The 23,908-nt window shown below is 42.7% G+C and overlaps 1 protein-coding gene across 1 annotated transcript in view; it reads right to left on the bottom strand.

The window, feature by feature from the left end:
* RAD51AP2 (RAD51 associated protein 2) overlaps positions 1-23,908 on the bottom strand; it is an 81,099-nt gene that overhangs the window by 14,900 nt on the left and 42,291 nt on the right. Inside the window, exon 4 of the mRNA XM_040347679.1 lies at positions 19,326-19,348. Coding sequence (XP_040203613.1) covers positions 19,326-19,348 — 23 coding nt within the window. The remainder of the gene's footprint in view (positions 1-19,325; positions 19,349-23,908) is intronic.

Raw genomic sequence — 23,908 nt, 5'->3', positions numbered from 1 at the left:
CTTTGGTGCTGCTAAGTCGGCTGACTGTAGCAGAGCTGCATTTATGGCGTCCAGTGTATCTGAGGCTGCTAGCTGAGGAGGAATAGCCCCAATTCGGTTTCCCAGGGTAGATTTGAAGAGTTCCGAGTGGAGCTTCTTCTGAGATCTAGCCCAGTGTATTGTCACCGGCTTGGGTGCTTTTATAACTAGTGGAATTCTGGGAATTATGAAGCTAATTGCATGGTGGTCTGTCCATGGTAAAGGTTCATTACCCAAAATGTTTATTTTCAGATTTTGTCTGAAAATTAGGTCGAGTGTGTGACCTGAAGCATGCGTGGGTCCGCATATAAGTTGCTGTAGTCCTAACCCTTCCAGGTGGTCGATGCAGGCCTCCGCGATGGGATCCTGTGAGGAGTTGGCCCACAGATTGAAATCCCCGAGCAGCAAAAGATGATTGCTGTTAAGGGAGTAAGTGGATATGAACTCCGTTAATGCTGGTAGCAACTGCGATTTGGGCCCAGGTGGCCTATAGCAGAGGAGAATGTGAACGGTCTCCTGGGAGTTAGATTGAAGTTGAAGCGTAAGGGTTTCCATAAAAGGTAGAGGATTTTGAAGGACCGGTTTAGTGATTGCAATATGAGACTTATGAATCACCGCAAGGCCTCCTCCTCTTTGCCCTATTCTGTTTTCCGTTAAGATGCGATAATTTACTGGTACCAGTTCTCCGAGAATGGTGTTGCAGTCGTCTGAAAGCCAACTTTCTGTAATAAAGAGGCAGTCTAGATCGTTTTGTAGTAAGAAATCGTGGATTTCTGATCGGTGTTTTACTGCCGATCTAGTGTTAATCAACGCACAAGATATGTGCTTGAGCTGTGTTGAATGGTTGAAATTTTTGATGATCGATCGACGATCGAATCTCAAAAGTTGATCTGTTTTTAAGGCCTCTGTGGTGACGGCAGGTAATATTGTTGCGAATTGTCTCAGACCCCAAATAGTTTCTGCAGAGTATCGCAATTTAACCATTGTTGCCAGTCACCGTGGACGGGGGTGCAGGTGTTGTGTGAGAGAAGATTCGCAGGATCCTCACTCTCGGCTATTTTGGTCCAGAGGAAGGCAAAAAAACCCTGGGCGAGCTGGCCAAAGTGCTGCGGCAGGGAAAAAAATTCCTTCCTGATCCCTAAAGGCGATCGGATCAAACCCTGGATCAAAGACTGTTGGATTATGGAGGGGAAAAGGGGGGGATGCGGGGTGTCACTGCTGCTGGGGTGTACCAAGATGGCCGCCAGGCAAAACACAGGACCCAGGCTGGGGGGGCTGTCAGCTTGGTAAAAAATAATTTTACCGATCTGGTTGCTGAACAGGGGGTGGAGGGGACCTCTAGGGGTGCGGGGGCGATAATCCTGGGAGATCTGCACTATTGGTGGCAAGTGCAGGGTGTACGGTCGGCGCGCCGGTAGGCGGACTTTCCAGAGGCGCGGCGGCCGCGAAAAGGAGCAGGCAGGCGCGGGCGTGTAAAAACGCCGGAAAGCGCCGAAAATTCACCCAGGGGTGGTGGCTGGGGGCCACCACAATCGTGGGTGGCCGTGCGGGCGGCGATGCCGGGCGAAAGACGGGGCGGAGAGCCGCAGTGTGGGGTCTGTGTGACGGCTGTCCTGAGAAGGACGGTCGTCAGAGGTTCCCCAGGAATGGCAGGCCCTGAGAGACAGGGGCTTACCTGCGGAGAAAAATGTCCACGAGGAGTGAGGAGAAGGAGCTGGTTCCTGGTTCCTAGGAGCTGCGGTTTTCCTTGTGCAGCACAGGTATGGAGAGCCTGCCTAGCTTCTGACTGCCAGGTCTGGGTGAGAGCAGGCTCGTAAGCGGAAGGTCCGAAGCGCCCTACTCCACCGCTGACACTGACTGACTGACTGACTGACTGACTCCTGATTGTCCAGAAAGCCAGGCATATACTTGCATTTTGATCTAAAAGGAAAATTTAAATAGAATAAGATTAATTTAATATGCAATTAGTGATAAATCCTAGTTCAAAAGAAACTGTAACTAAAAGCAGAATATATTTAAAACAACCACCCTTCCAACCATTTCCTGACTGTGACCCCACCTGTACTTTTTTTTAAATATATACAGTCTATATATATATATATATATATATATATACAGTGAGGAAAATAAATATTTGAACACCCTGCTATTTTGCAAGTTCTCCTAAATCATGGAGGGGTCTGAAATTGTCATCGTAGGTGCATGTCCACTGTGAGAGACATAATAAAAAAAAAAAAATCCAGAAATCACAATTTATGATTTTTTAACTATTTATTTGTATGATACAGCTGCAAATAAGTATTTGAACACCTGTCTATCAGCTAGAATTCTGACCCTCAAAGACCTGTTAGTCTGCCTTTAAAATGTCCACCTCCACTCCATTTATTATCCTAAATTAGATGCACCTGTTTGAGGTCATTAGCTGCATAAAGACACCTGTCCACCCCATACAATCAGTAAGAATCCAACTACTAACATGGCCAAGACCAAAGAGCTGTCCAAAGACACTAGAGACAAAATTGTACACCTCCACAAGGCTGGAAAGGGCTACGGGGAAATTGCCAAGCAGCTTGGTGAAAAAAGGTCCACTGTTGGAGCAATCATTAGAAAATGGAAGAAGCTAAACATGACTGTCAATCTCCCTCGGACTGGGGCTCCATGCAAAATCTCACCTCGTGGGGTCTCAATGATCCTAAGAAAGGTGAGAAATCAGCCCAGGACTACACGGGAGGAGCTGGTCAATGACCTGAAAAGAGCTGGGACCACCGTTTCCAAGGTTACTGTTGGTAATACACTAAGACGTCATGGTTTGAAATCATGCATGGCACGGAAGGTTCCCCTGCTTAAACCAGCACATGTCAAGGCCCGTCTTAAGTTTGCCAATGACCATTTGGATGATCCAGAAGAGTCATGGGAGAAAGTCATGTGGTCAGATGAGACCAAAATAGAACTTTTTGGTCATAATTCCACTAACCTTGTTTGGAGGAAGAAGAATGATGAGTACCATCCCAAGAACACCATCCATACTGTGAAGCATGGGGGTGGTAGCATCATGCTTTGGGGGTGTTTTTCTGCACATGGGACAGGGCGACTGCACTGTATTAAGGAGAGGATGACCGGGGCCATGTATTGCGAGATTTTGGGCAACAACCTCCTTCCCTCAGTTAGAGCTTTTAAGATGGGTCGAGGCTGGGTCTTCCAACATGACAATGACCCGAAGCACACAGCCAGGATAACCAAGGAGTGGCTCTGTAAGAAGCATATCAAGGTTCTGGCGTGGCCTAGCCAGTCTCCAGACCTAAACCCAATAGAGAATCTTTGGAGGGAGCTCAAACTCTGTGTTTCTCAGCGACAGCCCAGAAACCTGACTGATCTAGAGAAGATCTGTGTGGAGGAGTGGGCCAAAATCCCTCCTCCAGTGTGTGCAAACCTGGTGAAAAACTACAAGAAACATTTGACCTCTGTAATTGCAAACAAAGGCTACTGTACCAAATATTAACATTGTTTTTCTCAGGTGTTCAAATACTTATTTGCAGCTGTATCATACAAATAAATAGTTTAAAAAAATCATACATTGTGATTTCTGGATTTTTTTTTTTTTTGATTATGTCTCTCACAGTGGACATGCACCTACGATAACAATTTCAGACCCCTCCATGATTTCCAAGTGGGAGAACTTGCAAAATAGCAGGGTGTTCAAATACTTATTTTCATCACTGTATATATATATATATATATATATATAGATAGATAGATATATAGATATAGATATATTGTCCAAGGGTCTTCTGGATCATCCTCTTCTTCTGCAGTGGTGGCCGGGGCAGTCTTTCATTTGCACAGAATTGTGATTGTAATGACATGTGACCAGCATGCAGTACATTAATCCCCAGGCTGTGCCAACATTTACATAATGGGGAGGGCAGGATATCTGGTGGCACCTTATTTTAAAGAAAAATAAATGTCTAATGGTGTAAATCCATTTTCAATCATGTTGTCCAGCAATGTAGAGTCATTGTTAATCAAATGACAACCTGGTAACACAAACACGATGACCTTTATATCCTGCTCCTGATGGACTCTTCAGTAAGAATGATAGTTCACCAGCCAGTGATGACCCTGATCAAATATGGTCAGAGTCAAATTTGGTCAATGACATCACCCAGGATACCCACTGGCTTGTTTACCATGTGAAACAAGTTGTCACCCTCACCCTATGAAAGAACCCATTCAGTTTAAAAAATAAATGAAAGGCAAAACATTTGTGTATAGATATATAGTAAAAAAAACCACTATAAATACCTATTTTCTGAGCAGGTGTGAGGTGGAGGGGTTATAGCCTCTAAGGGGATGAACTTCTGTATTCTATGCGTCGAGTGTGAATTTCTTCTGTAAGTGGCAGTGTAACCCTTGGTTGTTTAGTATCAATAAAGCTGTGTCAGTCAATGGACTAAAGATAAGCACAAGTAATAAACTTGGAAAACCTGTGATCTTAGGCCTCGTACACACAACCGTTTTCCTCAACAGAATCCATCAAGAAACTTGGTGGCAGAGCTTTTTTGCAGAGGAAAACGGTCGTGTGTATGTTTTTAATCGAGAAAACTTATGTGGAACTCGATGAGAAAGAAAGAGAACAAGTTCTCTTTTTCCTCGTCGGGAGTCTCAATTTCCTTGTTGTGTTCCTCGTCGGGCTGGTTTTCGACGAGAAACACGTTCATGTGCATGCTTAGAAACCCGCACATGCTCAGAAGGGTGGCGCCAGTGGAATCAAACTTTCCCTTTATAGTGCCGTCGTACGTGTTTTACGTCACCGCGTTTGAGAACGACGAGATTTGGTCTTGACATTGTGTACGCAAATAAATCTTGTCAAGATTCTCGACAAGCCTAACAAGGAACTCGAGGAAAACAAAGTTTTATTTACGACGAGTTCCTCGATACTTCCAGGATATGCAATATCCAGAAGGAGTCTACCACTAGTTAAAAGCAGAAAAAAAATCTTCACATACAAGCCAAAAGTGCAGCAGAAAGGAAGGAGAAATCCATTCTCCTGAGGACACTAAAGCTTAACTGAGCAGATGTGAAGTGGAAGGGGCTGAACTTCAGCTTTCCTAGTATTTTTTTTCCTGAAAGGGGCAGTATAAAGGCTCATGCACACAGGACCTTTTAACAGCTGCTCCTAGGGGCATCAGTCATTTTTTTTACAGCTTAAAAACGCTTCTCTATGTTATTGTACATATCCTTGCACACATAGGCTTTTAGAAGCTGTAAGTGGCATAGGCATTTTCAAGCTGCAAAAAAAACAACCAGGACCAGTGCATTTAGGAGCGGTAGCACTACAGCTGTAAAAACGATTGACGCTGCTAAATGTGTATACAGCATTTAGCCAGGTCAAGCATTTTTAAGCTGTAGTAAGAAATAAACACTGCTTAATGCTAATGCAGCTATAGCGCATTAACATCAATGCAAAATGCTTCTAAAAGCGTGTTTTTACAGCCACTTTTTCCTGGCAGCAGTACTGGCTTTGCAGCTCGTTTTTTAAAACACCATGTGCGCACGAGGCCTAACCCTTGGTTGTTTATTATCAATAAAGCAGTGTCCCTCAATGAACAATAGAGACAAGCAGAATAAAACAATAATTATATATATATATATATATATATATATATATATATATATATATATATATATATATATATATTTATTTATTTTTTTATAATTGACCGTTTTTATTACAGTTTTCCAATATACAACATAACAAAAGGTAGAAAAGAAAACAAAATATATATATATCAAAGAAGGACATCTGATAGAGTTCACTTCAGCCTGATGTACTGTAACAGCAACATAGAAGAAAAATAAAAGTGTTGCAACTGCATGGCATTATGAGTGACTATGATATCATTTAACTTAAATAGTAAGGCTTCTGGCATCAGAAGGGAACAGTTCCAGTAGGAACCATCCTAAGTTTAGCAGCTCTATTACATGAGCCCTGGACAGTTCAGAGAGTCCTTGAAGACAGTCCAAAAATACCAAAAGTAGGGCCCCTTTCACACTGAGGCGTATTTCAGGGCGTTTTAGCGCTAAAAATAGCGCATAAATAACGCCTGAAATAATCCTGCCCCAGCATTCTTAATGTGAAAGCCTGAGGGCTTTCACACTGAGGCGATGCGCTGGCGGGAGGAAAAAAAATCTCCTGCAAGCAGCATCTTTGGAGAGGTGAAGGAGCAGGATGATTAACGCTCCTACACTGCTCCTTCCCATTGAAATCAGTGGAAAACTGCGGTAATAGCGCCGACAATGCGCCTCTGCAGAGGCGCATTGCGGGTGGTAGTAACCCTTTTTCGGCTGCTAGCGGGGGTTAAATCGGCACTGCTAGCGGCCGAATATCCCGGGAAATACGACGGTATAGCGGCGCTAAAAATCGCACCGCCACCGCACCTCCCGCACCCAGTGTGAAAGGAGGCAGAATAGAAAAAGAGAAGAGGTCAAAGGAATAGTAGACAACTGGGTTTGAGGCTCCTGGGGAGGATGAGAGCTTACCATTAATACAGACAAAAAGGCATTAAACGTTCATGGGTGGGGGGGTTATCCCGCGAGTGCCAAGGCTTCCATATTGCATCATGCTGCTCAACCGAATCGTGAATCGGACCGTAAGAGACTCTATAATTTCTATGTCTTTAATCCTAGTGTAAAGATTAATAGAGGTTGAGGGTGTTTGCCTCTTCCACTCGAGGGCGAGAAGATACCTAACAGCTGTAAGAATGTTGCGTGTCGATTTCTTAGCTAACCTAGGCAGGCTTTTGGGCAGTAGACCTAATAAAAATATCTTGGGGCACAGTGGGATGTCTACCTCAAAAAGCCTTTGGAGTAGGTCCTGGACAGATTTCCAATAAGAAAGCAAAAGAGGGCATTGCCAATAGAAGCAGAGTACCAAGAACCTCTACATAAGGCATAGTGGCAAATCTGGAGGGAGCTAAAATACGCTCCATGGGGCAGATCATGCTTGTCACATAGTTCCTCAAACCACAGCAATGTACGCATAACTGTGTTGACTAGATGTCCGAAATGTAAAAGGTTCCTTGACAGCCTTTGAGAAATCATTTGGAAGGTAAAGCTATCAGGCATTTTAGGGTTGCAGAGAAAAACCGTTAGTAAAGAGGCTTCAGACATGAGGGATTGCTTATGTCTGAGCTGTCTCCAGAGACCACGTAGAAGGGCCATAGAACGTAATAAGTAGGCAGAAGGCAAATCAACATCAGCAGTCCAGAGCCAGTTGTTAGGATGTATCGGGGCCAGCCACAATTTATCAATATGCGTCCAGAGGTTGTGCGTAGTGTTGCTCACGAATATTCGCATTGCGAATATTCGACTCGAATATAGCATATTCGAGAAATCGCGCTATATTTCGAATTTCGCGGTGAATATTCGCAATTCCGAATATTCGCATTTTTTCAATTTGATTTTTAAAACAGATCACATCCTATCGACGTCTAAAAGCATTGCTGGTATGATTAGAGACCCTGGGCCGAGTAGCTAAGCTGAGGCGATCCTATTATGTTGCCAAATTGAAAAAAAAAAAATTGCGATTTTTCGCTATTGCGAATGCCAAAATGATTGCGAATTTTCGATAACTGTGGTAGGAGAACTCTGATTGTCTCTGATGCAAAAGGGGGGGGCTTTGTGTATGTGTATGTTATGAATATTTGTATGTTTGATATTATTATTTTTTGTAAGAAGGAAAAAATTGCGCATACCTTAAAAAAGGGGAGAATACAGCAGCAACTCAAAAATGTTATACAACATAAATTAATACAAGACAGAAAATGGAGTCGCTCTACAAGAATAAAAAATATGTCTAGTGACAAGACATGTGGGCAAATTATAAAATAAGCAAGCGCAAATAACTTGTGAAATACACAGTGAAACAAATATATAAAGAAATATAGTCCCAATAATAGAAAAATAATCTTTCATAAAAATGTCTTTGATATGTGAAGTGAAAAAAAGTCCAAAGCATGCAGCATGAACGTGTTCAATCTTTAAGGTGTTTGATTGACAAACGGCTGTGACAGATGGATAGAGTAAAGAATCACCACCAATGCAAAACACTTTTTATTTTCTATTGTAAAATATCAAGAATATTCTGAGCCAATCAGAGTGCTCCTTCCGCATTTGCCGAATATTCGCAATTATTTTGTATTGTAAAATATCAAGAATATTCTGAGCCAATCAGAGTGCTCCTTCTGCATTTGCCGAATATTCGCAATTATTTTGTATTGTAAAATATCAAGAATATTCTGAGCCAATCAGAGTGCTCCTTCTGCATTTGCCGAATATTCGCAATTATTTTGTATTGTAAAATATCACGAATATTCTGAGCCAATCAGAGTGCTCCTACAGCATTTCTCGAAATTGCGCAATAAATATCGCATTCGCATGTTGCGATATTTCGATAAAATATCACGAATATTCTGAGCCAATCAGAGCGCTCCTACCGCAGTTATCAAAAAATCGCAATTATTTTCGCATTCGCAATAGCGAAAAATCGCAATCATTTACTTTCGATAAAATATCACGAATATTCGAATTTAGCGAATATATCTCGAATATTCGAATATATATTCGAGATATATCGCGAAATCGAATATGGCATATTCTGCTCAACACTAGTTGTGCGCAGGTAATGTTACACAGGAAGCTATAGCTTTCAGTTGAGCAGCATAGTAATATTGTGTCAGGTTTGGGAAGGTCAGGCCACCATCGTTGGGAGAGGCAAAAAGCACCAAATTGCTAACCCTATGTTGTTTATAGTTCCACTCAAAATTTAAAAGATCCACATGGAAAGATCATAAAAATATATAACATTTTAGGCAAAATAGTCATTTTAATCAAGTCTGTGTGGCCTAGCCAGGAAATGCGGTTATGTTTCCAATTCGCTAGAAGTATTCTATTTGATGCGAAAAGAGGCTTAAAGTAAATTTTATAGATGGGTTTCATAATGCGGGGTAATGTAGACTCCCAGTATCTAATGGTCGAGGTCAGGGAAAGAGCTTGAAAGAGCAAAACCACGCAAGCACAGAGAAAAACACACCAACTCTATGCAGATAGTGTCTTACCTCCGATTCAATCCAAGAACCCCAATGCTACAAGGAAGAAGTGCTAAGCATTAAAGAGGAAGTAAACCCCAATGGGTTTTACTTCCTCTTTTGCTGTGTGCAAACCCTGCAAATGAAAAGCATAATGGGCTAGTATGCACCGCATACTAGCCCATTATATGACACTGACCTGCAAACGAAGCCTGCGCTGTCCGATGTGCACGGCGCATCCATCTTCGCCCCTCTTCTTTACGGGGCTGCGGACTCCGGCTCTGTGACTGGCCATGCACGCGATAGTCATCTGTTAAAGCACACGCTGGGGAAGAAACGGCACAGAGGTCCGTTTCTTCACAGCGCCTGCGCCGATGACAACATCAGCACACTACAAGTGAAATATCTCCTAAACGTTGCATGTTTACGAGATATTTCCACTAATTATAGGCTTACCTATAGATAAAAGTAAGACAAAAGGGTTTACAACCACTTTAAGCCACTGTGTTGCCCATGTTACCCGATTAATTTAGATCCAAATAATGTCTAGCGGAATTCAATTTTTAGGCTGAAAGAAATGTGCATATTATTTTTTTTTTACTTTGCCTTTAACAGCATGCTTTTCATGTCATGTCATGTCATACTATTCATGCTTATATTGTATGGGTTGTGTATGGGGACATGTTGTAAGTCTCGCTCAGCACGCTTTTGGCTTCATTAATTCAAAGCAATGGAATCAATATGAAGGCCATTTAACTCTGACCTGTGTGACACTACATTGTACAGAGAGCAAAGAAGTCACTGATGCAATGAAAAAATGCTGTACCCTAATAATGTCTTCTAAGAACACAATAAGAGTGCTGCCGGGAAGGGGTCCTTTCAAAATGTTATTATAGCAAAGATTAGCTGCAGCCCACAGACCCCATAGTGGGGACCTCTATGCTGAAGGACGACACAATATCAAATAAAAATGTGTGATATTGGTTCATAAAAAATATATATATATATATATATATATATATATATATATATATATATATATATATATATATATATATATATATATATATATATCAACTATGTGTTTGTACGATATTATTATTATTTTATTTCTTATGGTTGAACTTGATGGACTTGTGTCTTTTTTCAACCTGTCTAACTATGTAACGATATATATATATATACAGTATATATATGGTATAACTCTGTGAGAGTCTGATAGATGTTGCGAGGGCTGGACAGTGCACCTAGCAATATAACCGTTTAGAGCATTATGCTCCCAGGGGGCTAATGCCTAGAGTGCAGACTGCTTGCCTTCTGGACATTCGTCCTCAGGCACATACTGCACTAAATGTAAGTACTGTATTTTACGGCGTATAAGACGACTTTCTGGATGCAAAAACATGCATCCAAAGTCGGGGGTCGTCTTATACGCCAGGTACGGTCTTTGTGCTCACTTTTTTTGCCGGCGGTGACAGTCTCCATACGGCGAGCGCGAGCGTCAATGATTTAAAAGACGCTCCTTCTCCTCAGAGTGTTCTGTGATAGGAGGAACACAAATCTTCCCAGCAGCGCCTCTGTTCTGTGTTCCTCCTATCACAGATGCCTTCTCATCCTCGGACGAGATGAGAAGACGTCCGTGATAGGCGGAACACAGAACAGAGGCGCTGCTGGGAAAATTTGTGTTCCGCCTATCACAGAACACTCTGAAGAGAAGGCGCGGCTTTCAAATCATTGACGCTAGTGCTCGCAGTACGGAGACTGTCACCGCCGGCAAAAAAAGTGAGTGTTTGCGGTGATTGCACTGGGGGGCAGCAAGTTCAGGCACAGTGGGGGCAAGTGATGGCACAGAGAGGGGCAAGTGATGACACAGTGAGGGGCAAGTAATGGCACAGTGAGGGGCAAGTGATGGCACAGTGGGGGCAAGTGATGGTACAGTGAGGGGCAAGTGATGACACAGTGAGGGGCAAGTAATGGCACAGTGAGGGGCAAGTGATGGCACAGTGGGGGCAAGTGATGGTACAGTGAGGGGCAAGTGATGGCACAGTGGGGGCATGCAATGTAATGGCACAGTGAGGAATGTAATGTAATGGCGCAGTGCAGTGAGATTTGAAAAAGCCTGTTTCTGTCAGCGGTTCTGGCTACCCCTCAGCTTCCAGAAAGACTAGTAAGAAGGGGGAAGTCTTATACAGTGAGTATATCCCAAAACCAAAATTCTTCCTGGAAAATGATGGGGTCGTCTTATACGCCCAGTCGTCTTATACGCCGGAAAATACGGTACTGCTAGGTGCACCAGCTCTGTCCACCTGCAGCAGTTATCAGCCTTTCATAGGGTTTGACAGGCTGTTGACAGTGGGACCGCATGGTATACTTGTATACTACACTCACCAGCCACTTTATTAGATACACCTGTTCAATTGTTTGGTAACAAAATGCTAATCAGCTAATCACATGGAAACAACTCAATGAATTTAGGCATCTAGACGTGGTGAAGACAACTTGCTGAAGTTCAAACTGAGCATCAGAATAGGGAAAAAAAGGGGCTTTAAGTGACTTGAACGTGGCATGGTTGTTGGTGCCAGGTGGGCTGGTCTGAGTATTTCAAAAACTGCTGATTTACTGGGATTTTCACACACAACCATCTCTAGGGTTTACAGAGAATGGTCCAAAAAAAAAGAAAATATCCAGTGAACGGCAGTTGTGTGGGGGGAAAATGCCTTGTTGATGTCAGAGGTCAAAGAAGAATGGGCAAACTGGTTTGAGATGATAAAAATGAATGAATGAATGAATGACTTGTATAGCGCAACTCATGCGAACTGAATCGCCTCTGGGCGCTTTTTCCAGCCAGAGTCTGCTTGGCTGGTGCGGTCATTTTACCCCGTAGGATCGTGACACGCTTGGGACACACAGTCATACACACAGATATACATATATATACTGGGCCAATTTGCACAAGATCCAATTTACCTACCAGAATGTCTTTGGAGTGTGGGAGGAAACCGGAGTACCCGGAGGAAACCCACGCATGCACAGGGAGAACATGCAAACTCCAGGTAGATGGTGTCGTGGTCGGGATTCGAACCAGCGACCCTTTTGCAGCTAGGCGAAAGTGCTATTCACTGCACCACTGCACCACTGTGAGAGTAACTCAAATAACCACTCGTCACAACCAAGGTATGCAGAATACCATCTCTGAACACACAACACATCAAACCTTGAAGCAAATGGGCTACAGCAGCAGAAGACCACACCTGGTGCCACTCCTGACAGCTAAGAACAGGAATCTGAGGCTACAGTTCGCACAGGCTCACCAAAATTGGACAATAGAAGATCGGAAAAATGTTGTCTGGTCTGATGAGTCTTGATTTCAGCTGCGACATTCAGTTGAATTGGAAAGGAAGAATGTATATTAGGGACTTTTTAGGAATCCCTAGCAGGGGGTAGAGACACGGCGCCATCGGTCGGAAATAACATCTCAGGCTAATCAGCACCTGACTGGCTCCCCCCATTGCCCATGAGTATGGACTGAAAAGCATGGACGCGACGGTGCAGAAAGTGCCACACGCAGTGTGAAGTGTTTGACGTGGACGCGCAGTGATGGCGCACCCAGAACACAGAGAGGTGGGGGTGGGCGGAGGCCCACAGAACCAGTCCCGGCCCCCGGGTGTAAGACAAGGCCAGACAACATAGCGACCAGCCCAGTCACCTTGGGATTGTAACAATGAAAGTTGTATTATCCACTTAAACTGGTGTAAAGATGTACATACTGATAAAATGGTTAATAATGGTAAAAGGTTTAAAACAGGAGAAGCTAAACATCCGGTCATTGACTGCAGAGAATGTAATAGAAAAAATTAGAGCAATGCCATAAAGTTCCATCCCTGATTATGTTGAATTGGAAAGGAAGAATATATATTAGGGACTTTTAGGTGTATTTACATCCCTAGGGATTTTAATTGAAATCATGGCCCGGTGAGGTCATGTATTTCCATCCCAATAATGTCAATAAAGGGAGAGCGAAGAGGGTGGGACTTTAACTGAAGTATATGGCAGCAAGAGAATATTAGGTGAACAGCAGAACTTTAATTAACATGGTAGAATATGCACATACACTTGTTGATAACATGGTAGATGATACACAAAATAATGATAGTAACCCTGGTGATAACAGGTGTGTCTCATGGTACAGCCACTGATAACAACGGTAAAATTGGTAAACATGGTAAAAAGCGTACACAATCTAGTAACAATCATAACTCATTAGGAGACTAGAATAAAGTTCCGTGGTTCACCATAGGCAAATTGAATAAAAACATAGTTGGAGGTACTATGGCTTCATTGAACCTGTAAGGGTAGGGATAGCATAGTGACTAAAAAATCGCAGTATTGATTGGCAGAAACACGGCAACAGAAAGCTCTACGCGTTTCGTGGCATTGCGCCACTCATCAGGAGATTGCACGTGGTATATCTAGAATGGAAGTAGTAGGTAAGTGATAGGTATATGTAAAGGCATGAACAGGGTAGAGTAGGAAACCCTAACACCAAAAAGTGTACTTACTGGTTAGAGTTCTATTGCTGCCATATACTTTATTTAAAGTCCTACCCTCTTCGCTCTCCTTTTCTTGAGCTGCGACATTCAGATGGTAGAGTCAGAATTTGGCATAAACATGAAAGCGTGGATCCTTCCTGCCTTGTATGAACAGTTCAGGCTGGTGGTGTAATGGTGTGGGGAATATTTTCTTGGCACACTTTGGGCCCCTTAGTACCAATTGATCACCATTTCAATGCCACAGCCTACCTGAGTATTGTTGCTCACCATGTCTATTCCTTTATGGCCACAGTGTATGGCTACTTCCAGCAAGACAAGGCACCACGTCACAAAGCTCAAATCATTTCAAACTGGTTTATTGAACATGACAATGAGTATATATATCTATATATCAGTATATAGGATCTAAACGCTGTATCAAGCCAGCCAAGTGGGTATGGTGCCAAAATAGTTAAAACACATATATTTTTTGAGGACATGTAGTTCTTGAGGGCTGTGATGACACAAATAGTTTGATTTACTAAAACTATAGAGTGAAAAATCTGGTGCAGCTCTGCAAAGAAACCAAACTTTTATTTTTATGAACAAGCTGAAGATAGAAGCCGATTGGCTACCATGCACAGCTGCACCAGATTTTGAACTCCTCAGTTTTAGTAAATCAACCCCCAGAATATTTTCCTAAGCAGGAAGACGATCTCTGTCTTCCCCCAGTCAGAGCAACCCCCCCACAGTTAGTGAGCACCTCCTAGGGACACACTTAACCCTTTGATCACCCCTGATGTTAACCCCTTCCCTGCCAGTGCCATTAGTACATTAACAGTGCATATTTTTAGCACTGATCACTGTATTAGTGTCACTGGTCCTCAAAAAAGTGCCAAAGGTGTCAGTTAGGTGTCCGATTTGTTCGCCACAATATCGCAGTCCCGGTAAAAATCGCTGATCACCGCCTTTACTAGTAAAAAAATGAATAAGTCAAAATTTCATAAAAATATCCCAACGTTTGTAAATGCTATAACTTTACCAAAAATATGTAGCTAAATACATATTGGCCTAAATTGATGAAGAGATTTGATTTTTTTTTATTGGATATGTTTTATAGCAGAAAGTAAAAAATATTATTTGTTTTTTTCAAAATTGTCATTCTTTTTTGTTTATAGCGCAAAAAATAAAAAACACAAAGGTTATCAAATACCACCAAAAAAAAAACTATTTTGTTGGGAAAAAAAAGAACATACATTTTAATTGGGTACAGCTTCGTACGACCGCTCAATTGTCAGTTAAAAAAATGCAGCGCCGTATCGCAAAAATGGCATGGTCATTAAAGTGGAGTTCCACCTTCCCCTCAAAAAATTTCAAGTCAGCAGCTACACATACTGTGTAAGGGAACCCATCAGTGAAGCCACTCAGCTTCATGGCCAGGTCCTTACTGCGTATGCGCGAAGTGCGACTCCGCTCTCCTACTGGCCCGACAGTACGGGTAGGAGGAGGGAGGAGGAGAGGGCGAGATCGGATGGAATTGGGGACAGGGTACCTGTCAAAACCAGGTATGCGCCCCCCCAGGAAGGTGCCAAATGTGGCACCAGAGGGGGGGACAGATAAGCGGAAGTTCCACTTTTGGGTGGAACTGCGCTTTAGGGGGTAAAACCTTCCGGGGCTGAAGTGGTTAAAGAAAATGCTCAACAAACCAAATTATAGGTATAATAATTGTAAAAAAAGGGAATTGAACATGTGCTTTAAATGTTAGATTGTATGCCTTTATATGTGAGCTCTGAGCGAACCAGACACAGTATTGCTCAGTTCATGCACTATTCAGATTTTTAGTCACTAAGAAAGTCCATGGAGAAAAGGAAGGCATTTTGTTTGGATAAATGTTTAAAGAAGAGCTTAGTGCGTATCTCTATAATAAAGGGTTTCTCTCTGAACATCCTCTGAGTTTAACCTAGCAGCTTGGTGCTCTTCTATAAAATGTTTCCTAGTCTAGAGCCTCTTTATACCTTTTTATCTAACACCTTCTACTTGGCAGTAGAACAAGGAACCCTTATGCAATATTGAAGGGTTTAATCAAATTCTCTTGCAAGCCGCTTAACATTTTTCCTTTGACAAGTGATGTACCTCTGTCTTTCCATGTGCAACATTTGCATTTTGCATACTTTTATATTGTCTTATTATGTGTTAAGGAAAATGGCTAATCCTTTGCACGAGGAAGATTTCATGAATCTTAAAATAAATGTACCTTTCAAGTAAATGCAGGAAAAAGGTGGAGAAAGGAATCCTTTGGTTTGGCTTTTATCTTTTATTCAGTGATTGCTCGCGCCACTAAGTAGGTGAGCCCCTTCACACATTCTCTTGAATGTTACTAAGCACTATCTATGCATTTCAATGTAGATAACTGTAATTTCCTTGAAATCTCTGGCAAATTACACAGTGACATGCTTTTCATTTGTAATTTTGTATTCTTGCTGAGCTCTTATTGTATTATACAATATAATGTAAACCTGATCATGTAAATAGAGCATGTTTTTATATGTACCGTGCAAGAAATCATGCTAGGGTAGGCTGTGTATCTTGATTTGATTTAATAAATGCTGTGACGCATTAAGTGGGCAGTCTTAACTGGTAGTGGCAGCGGTAAACCATGCATTAGATATGGACTCCCATGAACAGTCCAAATAATCCTTTGCCCTTATTCTTTTATTTATCAAAATTTATCAAGTACACAAACACGGTTCAATGTATGTTCATAGCATAAAACATACAAGCCACTGACCAAACTCTGTTCATACCCTGACTGACAGGGTACCCACTATAGTGTTCCCTAAAACAAATAGGCAGCACTTTTAAAAAAAAATAGTGGTCTGTCGACACATAGCCTTTTCACTCAGCAACAGTGAGAGAGAGAGAGAGAGAGCCCTGAGCATCAACCAGCTCACATATATAAGGCATGAGGACAGCTGACTAATTCATGGCTAGATTGTAAGCTTTTGGGAGCAGGGCCCTTCTACCCCTCTTGTTTTACATTGTGTTGTAAGGGTACTGTCTCCTATTATTCTCTAAAGCACTGCCAGCCAGGACCTTACAAGCTCTAAATGTAAACAATTCCATACTTTTATGTGCTTACACCACACTCAGAAGTTCTTTCTTGCAGAATTATTTGACTTGAAAAGAATTGTCATTCCCAAAGGAGCCATAAAGAAGAAGCGCTACCCCCATATGAACTGCTGGAAATATGTCCAGGGTTCTTTTTTCACAACCGTTGAAAGTGCACTTGGAAGTGCAGTCACTGTAGATCCGAGGGGGACATGCAAGGAAACTAAAAAAACAGCATTTTAGCTTGTACATGATTGGATGATAAAATCAGCAGAGATTTACCCGTCAGATTTACAGCGACTGTACTTCCAAGTGCACTTGCTGTGCAAAGTGGATTTTCCTTTCGTAAATAACCCCCTATGTGCCCTTTACAACATGCATGCAGCTGACTCCTTAGCCCAAAGTCTCTAGGATCTCTCTCTCCAGTCTGTACACACAAATGTCCTTGGAAAATTGGTTGCCTCATTCCAAAATCCATGCAATGCTTTCTCCCTATGACTAGATCCTCAGACAACAGTCCCTTAGCCAGCTTTCTGCAGCTTCCAGTGAAGCGGGGCCTTAGATCACCCACCTGATTCCCCGCAGGCACATGGCAGCCCCCTTTAAGATGTGGTCTCCTAAGAAAAACAGACCTGGATGCTCTGTGTCTTTAAAGCGGAGCTCCACCCTAAAGTGGAACTCACGCTGATCGGAACCCTCCCCCCTCCGGTGTCACATTTGACACCTTTCAGGGGGGAGGGGGGTGCAGATACCTGTCTAAAGACAGGTATTTGCACCCACTTCTGGCCACACAGTTGCAAGTTTACTGCGGGCAGAACGTCACCTCCCGTCCTCCCCCCATTGTGCTCTGGGAACACTCGGCTCCAAGAGCACAGCGGGAGTCAATCAGCGGCGCAGCGCAACTCGCGCATGCGCCATAGGGAACTGGGTAGTGAAGCCGGAGCGCTTCACTTCCTGGTTCCCTCACTGAGGATGGCAGGGGGGAGCAGCAGAGTGATGAGCGATCTCTTGTCCTCTGCTGCGGACGGCGCTGGACTCCAGGACAGGTAAGTGTCCTAATATTAAAAGTCAGCAGCTGCAGTATTTGTAGCTGCTGGCTTTAAATATTTTTTTTTTAGTGGCACATCCGCTTTAAGTATTTACAAATTCTCCCAGCTACCATCTGGTTGACCCTCCCAAGGGATTGGCCAGGGTTGTATGAATATTTAGTTGCTGATTAGACTCTTCCTGCCCGCTAATATTCTGCAAAAAATTACTGTGCCCAAGTAACTGGTAACTGATGTTTGGTATGTTCATTTTGAAAAGTATACTGTCCTATGAATAAGCCAATGCCAGGTGCCTAAAAAGAAGAATACATTATTAATCATCAATGAAAGTATTTTGAAACACTTGGGAGTCTATTTAGAAACAACTTACTGTGAGCATTTGCACAGCTGTCACTGATAATATGTTTACAGGCATACCCCACTTTTAAGTACACATTGGGGTATATTTACTAAAGCTGGAAAGCGCAAATCAGGCTCACTTCTGCATAAAAACCAATGAGCTTCCAGGTTTTATTACCAGGCATAATTGAACAAGCTAGGGTTAGAAGCTCATTGGTTTCTGTGCAGAAGTGAGCCTGATTTTGTGACTTCCATCTTTAGTAAATAAACCCCATTGTGTACTTAAAAGTGGGGTATGCCTGTATTTCCTACGATCATCTGCTACAGTCTAGTGGCCATAATAAGGCAAATTCCCGATTAAAGAGGAAGTAAACTTCTGCTGACATTTACTTATAGGTAAGCCTATTATAAGGCTTACCTATAGGTAGTGTTAATATCTCCTAAATGTGTTCCGTGTGACATCACTGGCGTATGCGCTCTGAAGGAACGGCCAGCCAAGGCCGTTCCTCCTGAGCAGTGGCCGGGGGCCGTGCGCCTGAATAGGGGGTGGCAGCGGCAGCCATGGATAGATTCATGCTCCATGCACCCTTATGGACGCACCGCCACTGCTCCTGTGCCCTGTGCTGTGAACAGCGGGACTGACATCATTGTGGCTCTGGCCAGTCACAGAGCCGGAGCCAGCAAACCCAGAAGCAAAACGGGTGAAAATGGAACCAGCTGCAGCGCTGACATTGCAGGGCTGAAATAGCTTAGGTAAGTTTCACATAATGAAACTTAATTAAGTTTCACATAATGGTGCTAGTATGCAATGCACATTGACTTTACCTTGCAGGAACAAAAAAAAACGTCCAGCGGTATACAACCGCTTTAAAGTTTTCAGCAAAATACTGCACTGTGATCACAAGATGGAGCTGAGCAGCAGAGGACATACCTGTATTAGACACATTACAGAAACAATATATGACAGCTGAGACATTCAGCAAATTTTGTTTTTTATGATGTTTTATAAACAGGTCCCTGAATTGTACTGTTAGCTGATACCTAAATATATTGTCAGCAGCTATTTCCTGGAGAAATGCATATTGACAATCATCAGTGGACCAGAGCAATTGAAAATGCAGTACTACTCATTTTTTTTTTCTTCTCGTCCTTTAACAAACTAAATTTTTAATGGGATTTCAACACAATGCAGAAAATACCACTTTACTTCTCCGTAGGAGTTCTGCAAAGAAGAAACATACAACATTAACAGTTATCCATTTATTTATTTGTTTCAATAAATGTAACAAGTTTTAACACAAGATAATGCCGCCTTTCATCTGTATGATAGAATCTCTACATGGTACGGAAACTTTAGGCCCCTTTTACACAGGTATTGATCAGACGGTTCATGCATTCCTATGGAAAGAAGGTCTATGCATTCCTATTGTTTCCATTTACACCCACCTATATCTGGGTCCGAATGGGTCCTCTAAAAAAAAAGAAGAGGAGAGGTTTGAAGGTAGCAGGGTATAAACGGGCAATGGAACAGTTCACTCCTGGCCACCCATAGTGTACAGCGGGCTCTGTCCATGTCCATTTTGAAGAAACTGAGCGGACACGGATATGGCATCTGCCCAGTCTGCTCTGATCAGCAGGGAATCAGCTCACAAGACCCCTGCTGATTGGAACAGAATTTTTCCCATGGAAAGGGGCTTTATGCTAAGAAATTTTAACAAAGCCAACTGATCATTGAAATAAATCAATTCTGCATCAGTGGAATGGTTTATCAGAATTACTGATTATTGGTTATTGTGACAAGGGCTACATCAATGTGAACATTATTTGAAAATGGCAATCTCCACTGTATGTAAGGAATAGGTGCACTAAACTTTAAAACCATTGTGAGAATTGCAGAAACACATCATAAAGCCCAACTTCTGACAGCAAACCCTCCACACTGCAAGGGGAAAATACATGTTTTGTCTGGTGGATATAATGAATAAAGTGAAATGCTTAACTTATTTCTGCCTTCTGTATGCTTCTTCCTCTACATAAGACCGGCCCACTGAAGCTAATTCTCTGACCAGCCAGTGACAGCTCTCTAACATCATGATGTAAAATGCATGACCAGCAGCCCTGCATTTTACTTGAGGATGCTGAGGGCCCGTCCACATCCCAGGATTTCGGCGTCCACATCCCAGGATTTCGGAAAGTGCTCCAGCTTCCAGGGGGCGACGAATAAGGTAAGTATTACTGCTTATCTATCACCACTTAGGCAAAAATAACAATTTAACCCTTGCTGTAAGAGAGGGGCGCCTCTGTAAGGGTAATTTTTAAACTAACCCAGAGGTCAACTTTAAAGCACAAATACACCTTTTCACCAGTTCCACACAGTAAGGCAGGATGACATAAGCAGGGTTGTAAATAGTATTAATTAGCTGGTTTGTATTCAATGTGCCTAGTAAGAAATAGTTCACATTTGTTGTCTGACACGTGGTCTACTGGCTGTATACGGATATTGCTCAGGAAGGCCATAGATGGTGCGAAATTGCAGGAAAGAAATTTTCACGGTTACCCCATCAACACAGATGGTGCTGACAGGGGAATGCCTCCTCCTAGGACAGTGATGGCGAACCTTGGCACCCCAGATGTTTTGGAACTATATTTCCCATGATTCTCATACACTCTGCAGTGTAGTTGAGCATCATGGGAAATGTAGTTCCAAAACATCTGGGGTGCCAAGGTTCGCCATCACTGTCCTAGGATATTGTATTTTCCCGGAAGGGGGGCAGGGAAAGCCGCCCCTGCTGGGAGAAGACAGTGATTATTGCTAGAGACTATGGCAGCTGCTAGCGATAATCACACTTAAAATCCAGAAGGCTGGTTGTACCAAAAATCGATCAACTTGGTGCATTCAGCCTGTAAAACCGGTCAAGATTCCAACTGTCTATGGCCGACCTTAGTGGACTGTAGATCACTGCAGACAAATTCTGTTTACAGGCCAGAAAAAAAAATATGTGAATGCTATTAATTACCTTACTGTCCCGACTTACATTATTACATTTGCCAAGGTTGGAACTATGCTTTAAAGGTATTTTTGTACAATAAAGCTTACCCTTGGGAGTAAAAATTTCAATTCATAGCCTATACTATCTGTATTATTTTTGTACATCACCCTATGTTTGCATGGCTTTCCGTCTACAAACCAAAAACATTTGTGGGTTTATAGGCTTCCTAACAAAGTGTCCCTAATATCTATGGCCAGGGCAGGTTCATTCAATTGTGATCCCCTTTGGAGGGTCAAGACAGATGTGAACTGTTCTCTGTATTCTGGAATATGCTGTGTAATATGCTGACACTATAAAAAATGCAATAAATAACCCCTCGGCTCCCACCAGGTTCCCAATCTTTTGATAGACTGCAAACTAATTCTAGAGCATTGAAGCTGAACCTGTAACTTGACCTAATGGGAGGGTTAGAGATTGGAGTCTGGCCCCTGCATCAGCGGGCTATAACTATTTCTCCCTGTGTAAGCTCCATCTTTACAGTCTCTGACAGAATTCCTTTAAAACCTGCAACAAATTGAAATGCTTATAACACAAAAATACTGCAAACACATTTCAATACAATTATTCTGTCTTTGAACTACTCAAAGCTGTAGTATGCCTGTAAGGACATGACAGTGGTAATAAATTAATTCAATCGTATTTATGCCATCTCTGAAATTTTAATCTACTATCGGAGGTAAGGATGAAGCTGTTTAATCTTTGCTTTCTTTGACAGGCCAATCCTGAGAGGGCCAGGGCGCGTCTTGAGTGGTGTCACTCTTCCAATCCCATGAGAAAATGTCACTTCTGTGGAAAAGATAAGAGTCTTATCATCGTGTGCAGGGAAGATAGAAACTGCTCAGTTCAGTAATGATATTCTCATTTTCCTGAAATAATAAACAGATAACAATGCCAGGCATTGTTTAAGGTGCCTGGTTCCATCTGACAGACAGCTGACCAGCTGGTGCCGAGCGCTTATGATTATTATGTAAAAGGGAATCAGAGGTACCATTTCCAGCTATTCATATGCCTCAGTTCCCGAGGTTATTGTAGGGCAAATACTCATTGCTGCTATATTTAACCAGAGAATATGGAATGTGAATGTTGCTTTCAGTAAGGTGCCATGAATGAACATGTCTGACTGACAAGCTGTCCTAGTTGCCCATAAAAATGGCATTACATTTTTCCTATTTCTAGGACATTAAGGGAGAAGAGAGAGAGAGAGAGAGAGAGAGAGAGAGAGCGAGAGAGAGAGAGAGAGAGAGAGACTTGTAAAGCGCAACACATGCGAACTGAATCGCCTCTGGGCGCTGTATCCATTTCATGGGTAAGGAACCCCTTGACCTCAGAAAAAATGGGTTTTAATCTTTCTCCTGAAGGCCAAGTGGTTCGACTCCAGTCGGATGGTGGTTGGTAGTGCATTCCACAGGCGAGGTCCCTGGACTGCAAATCCTCGATCTCCTTTGGACTTGTATCTGGCTTTGGGTATACAGGCATTTTTATTTATTTATTTTATTTATTAGCAATGGCAGTGATCAGCGAATTTTAGTGGGACTGCGACATTTCGGTGGAGAAATACAGGGAAGAATATGCTAAGTGCCATCCTTCAGACATCTTAACACAGAGCCAGTTGATGGCCTCATGCAAACGGCTGGTTTGAGGCATAAGACATACATACATAGGTGGGCCCGCAGGGTGTTCCGGGTGTGCACACCCTAATCACCTTGTGCGCATTAGCATTATCACCCTGGGTTGATTTACTAAAGGCAAATAGACAGTGCACTTTGCAAAGTCCAGTTGCTCCAGAGCTTAGTAAATGTTGTAAATCTTAATTTTGCAAAGAATACCCAATCATGTGCAAGGAAATAAAAAAAGCATTTTGGCCTGGAACTTGAATGATGGAAGACAGAAGAGCTTCTACTCATTTACCAAGTTATGAAGCAACTGCTCTTGCAGAGTGCATTTGCGCTTTACAAAGTGCACAGCCTATTTGCCTTTAGTAAATAATCAACCCCTCTGTGTGTGGATGGGGATATGGGAAAAATCTCCCTCTTAGCTCTGTCATAAAAGAAGTGCTTACACACTTCCCATTGTATGTGTGTTTGAGCTTTAGGGTGCACACCCTAATGCAATAGACTGCGCACACCTATCCACACATACATCGTGGGTGTATTTCCATACCTAGGAGAGACAACTGCAGTGTACAACCATCCTAAGTAGTGAATGACTGTATGCTAGCTGTACCCAAGTATACACCATGCTTGCAGAAACTCGTGCATTGACGTGGATCCCTGGACATGACTGTTGCTTATTCAGGGGTTTATGCACATGCATTTGTGCAAGTTTTGTGCAAACCACAAAAACGTTCCTCCATATCTGTTTCAGATGCGCTTCTGCATTTTTGATGCATATTAATGCCTTTTTGATGAGTTTCAGATTTTTTTTTTTTTTTCACTTAACCCTCCTGGCGGTGTTCCCGAGTCTGACTCGGGGTTAGATTTCTGTGCTGCGATCGGTAACCCCGAGTCAGACTCGGGCTTGCCTCGCAGAATCCACAGACAGTGTTTACTTACCTTGTCCCTGGATCCAGCGATGCCACCGCGCTGTGTGAGCGAGCGGGTGCTCGCTCGATTCACACAGTGTCCTCCTGTGCCGCCGATCTCCATTCCCTGCGATGTTACGACGCACGGGAGCGGAGAACGGCACCAAATTCAAAAACGTAAACAAACACAATACACACAGTATACTGTAAT

This window comes from Rana temporaria, chromosome 4 (genome assembly GCF_905171775.1).
Source record: "Rana temporaria chromosome 4, aRanTem1.1, whole genome shotgun sequence".
Classification (NCBI taxonomy): domain Eukaryota; kingdom Metazoa; phylum Chordata; class Amphibia; order Anura; family Ranidae; genus Rana; species Rana temporaria.
The sequence above is the reverse complement of the archived record's forward strand: the minus strand, read 5'-3'. Positions and strand labels throughout refer to the sequence as shown.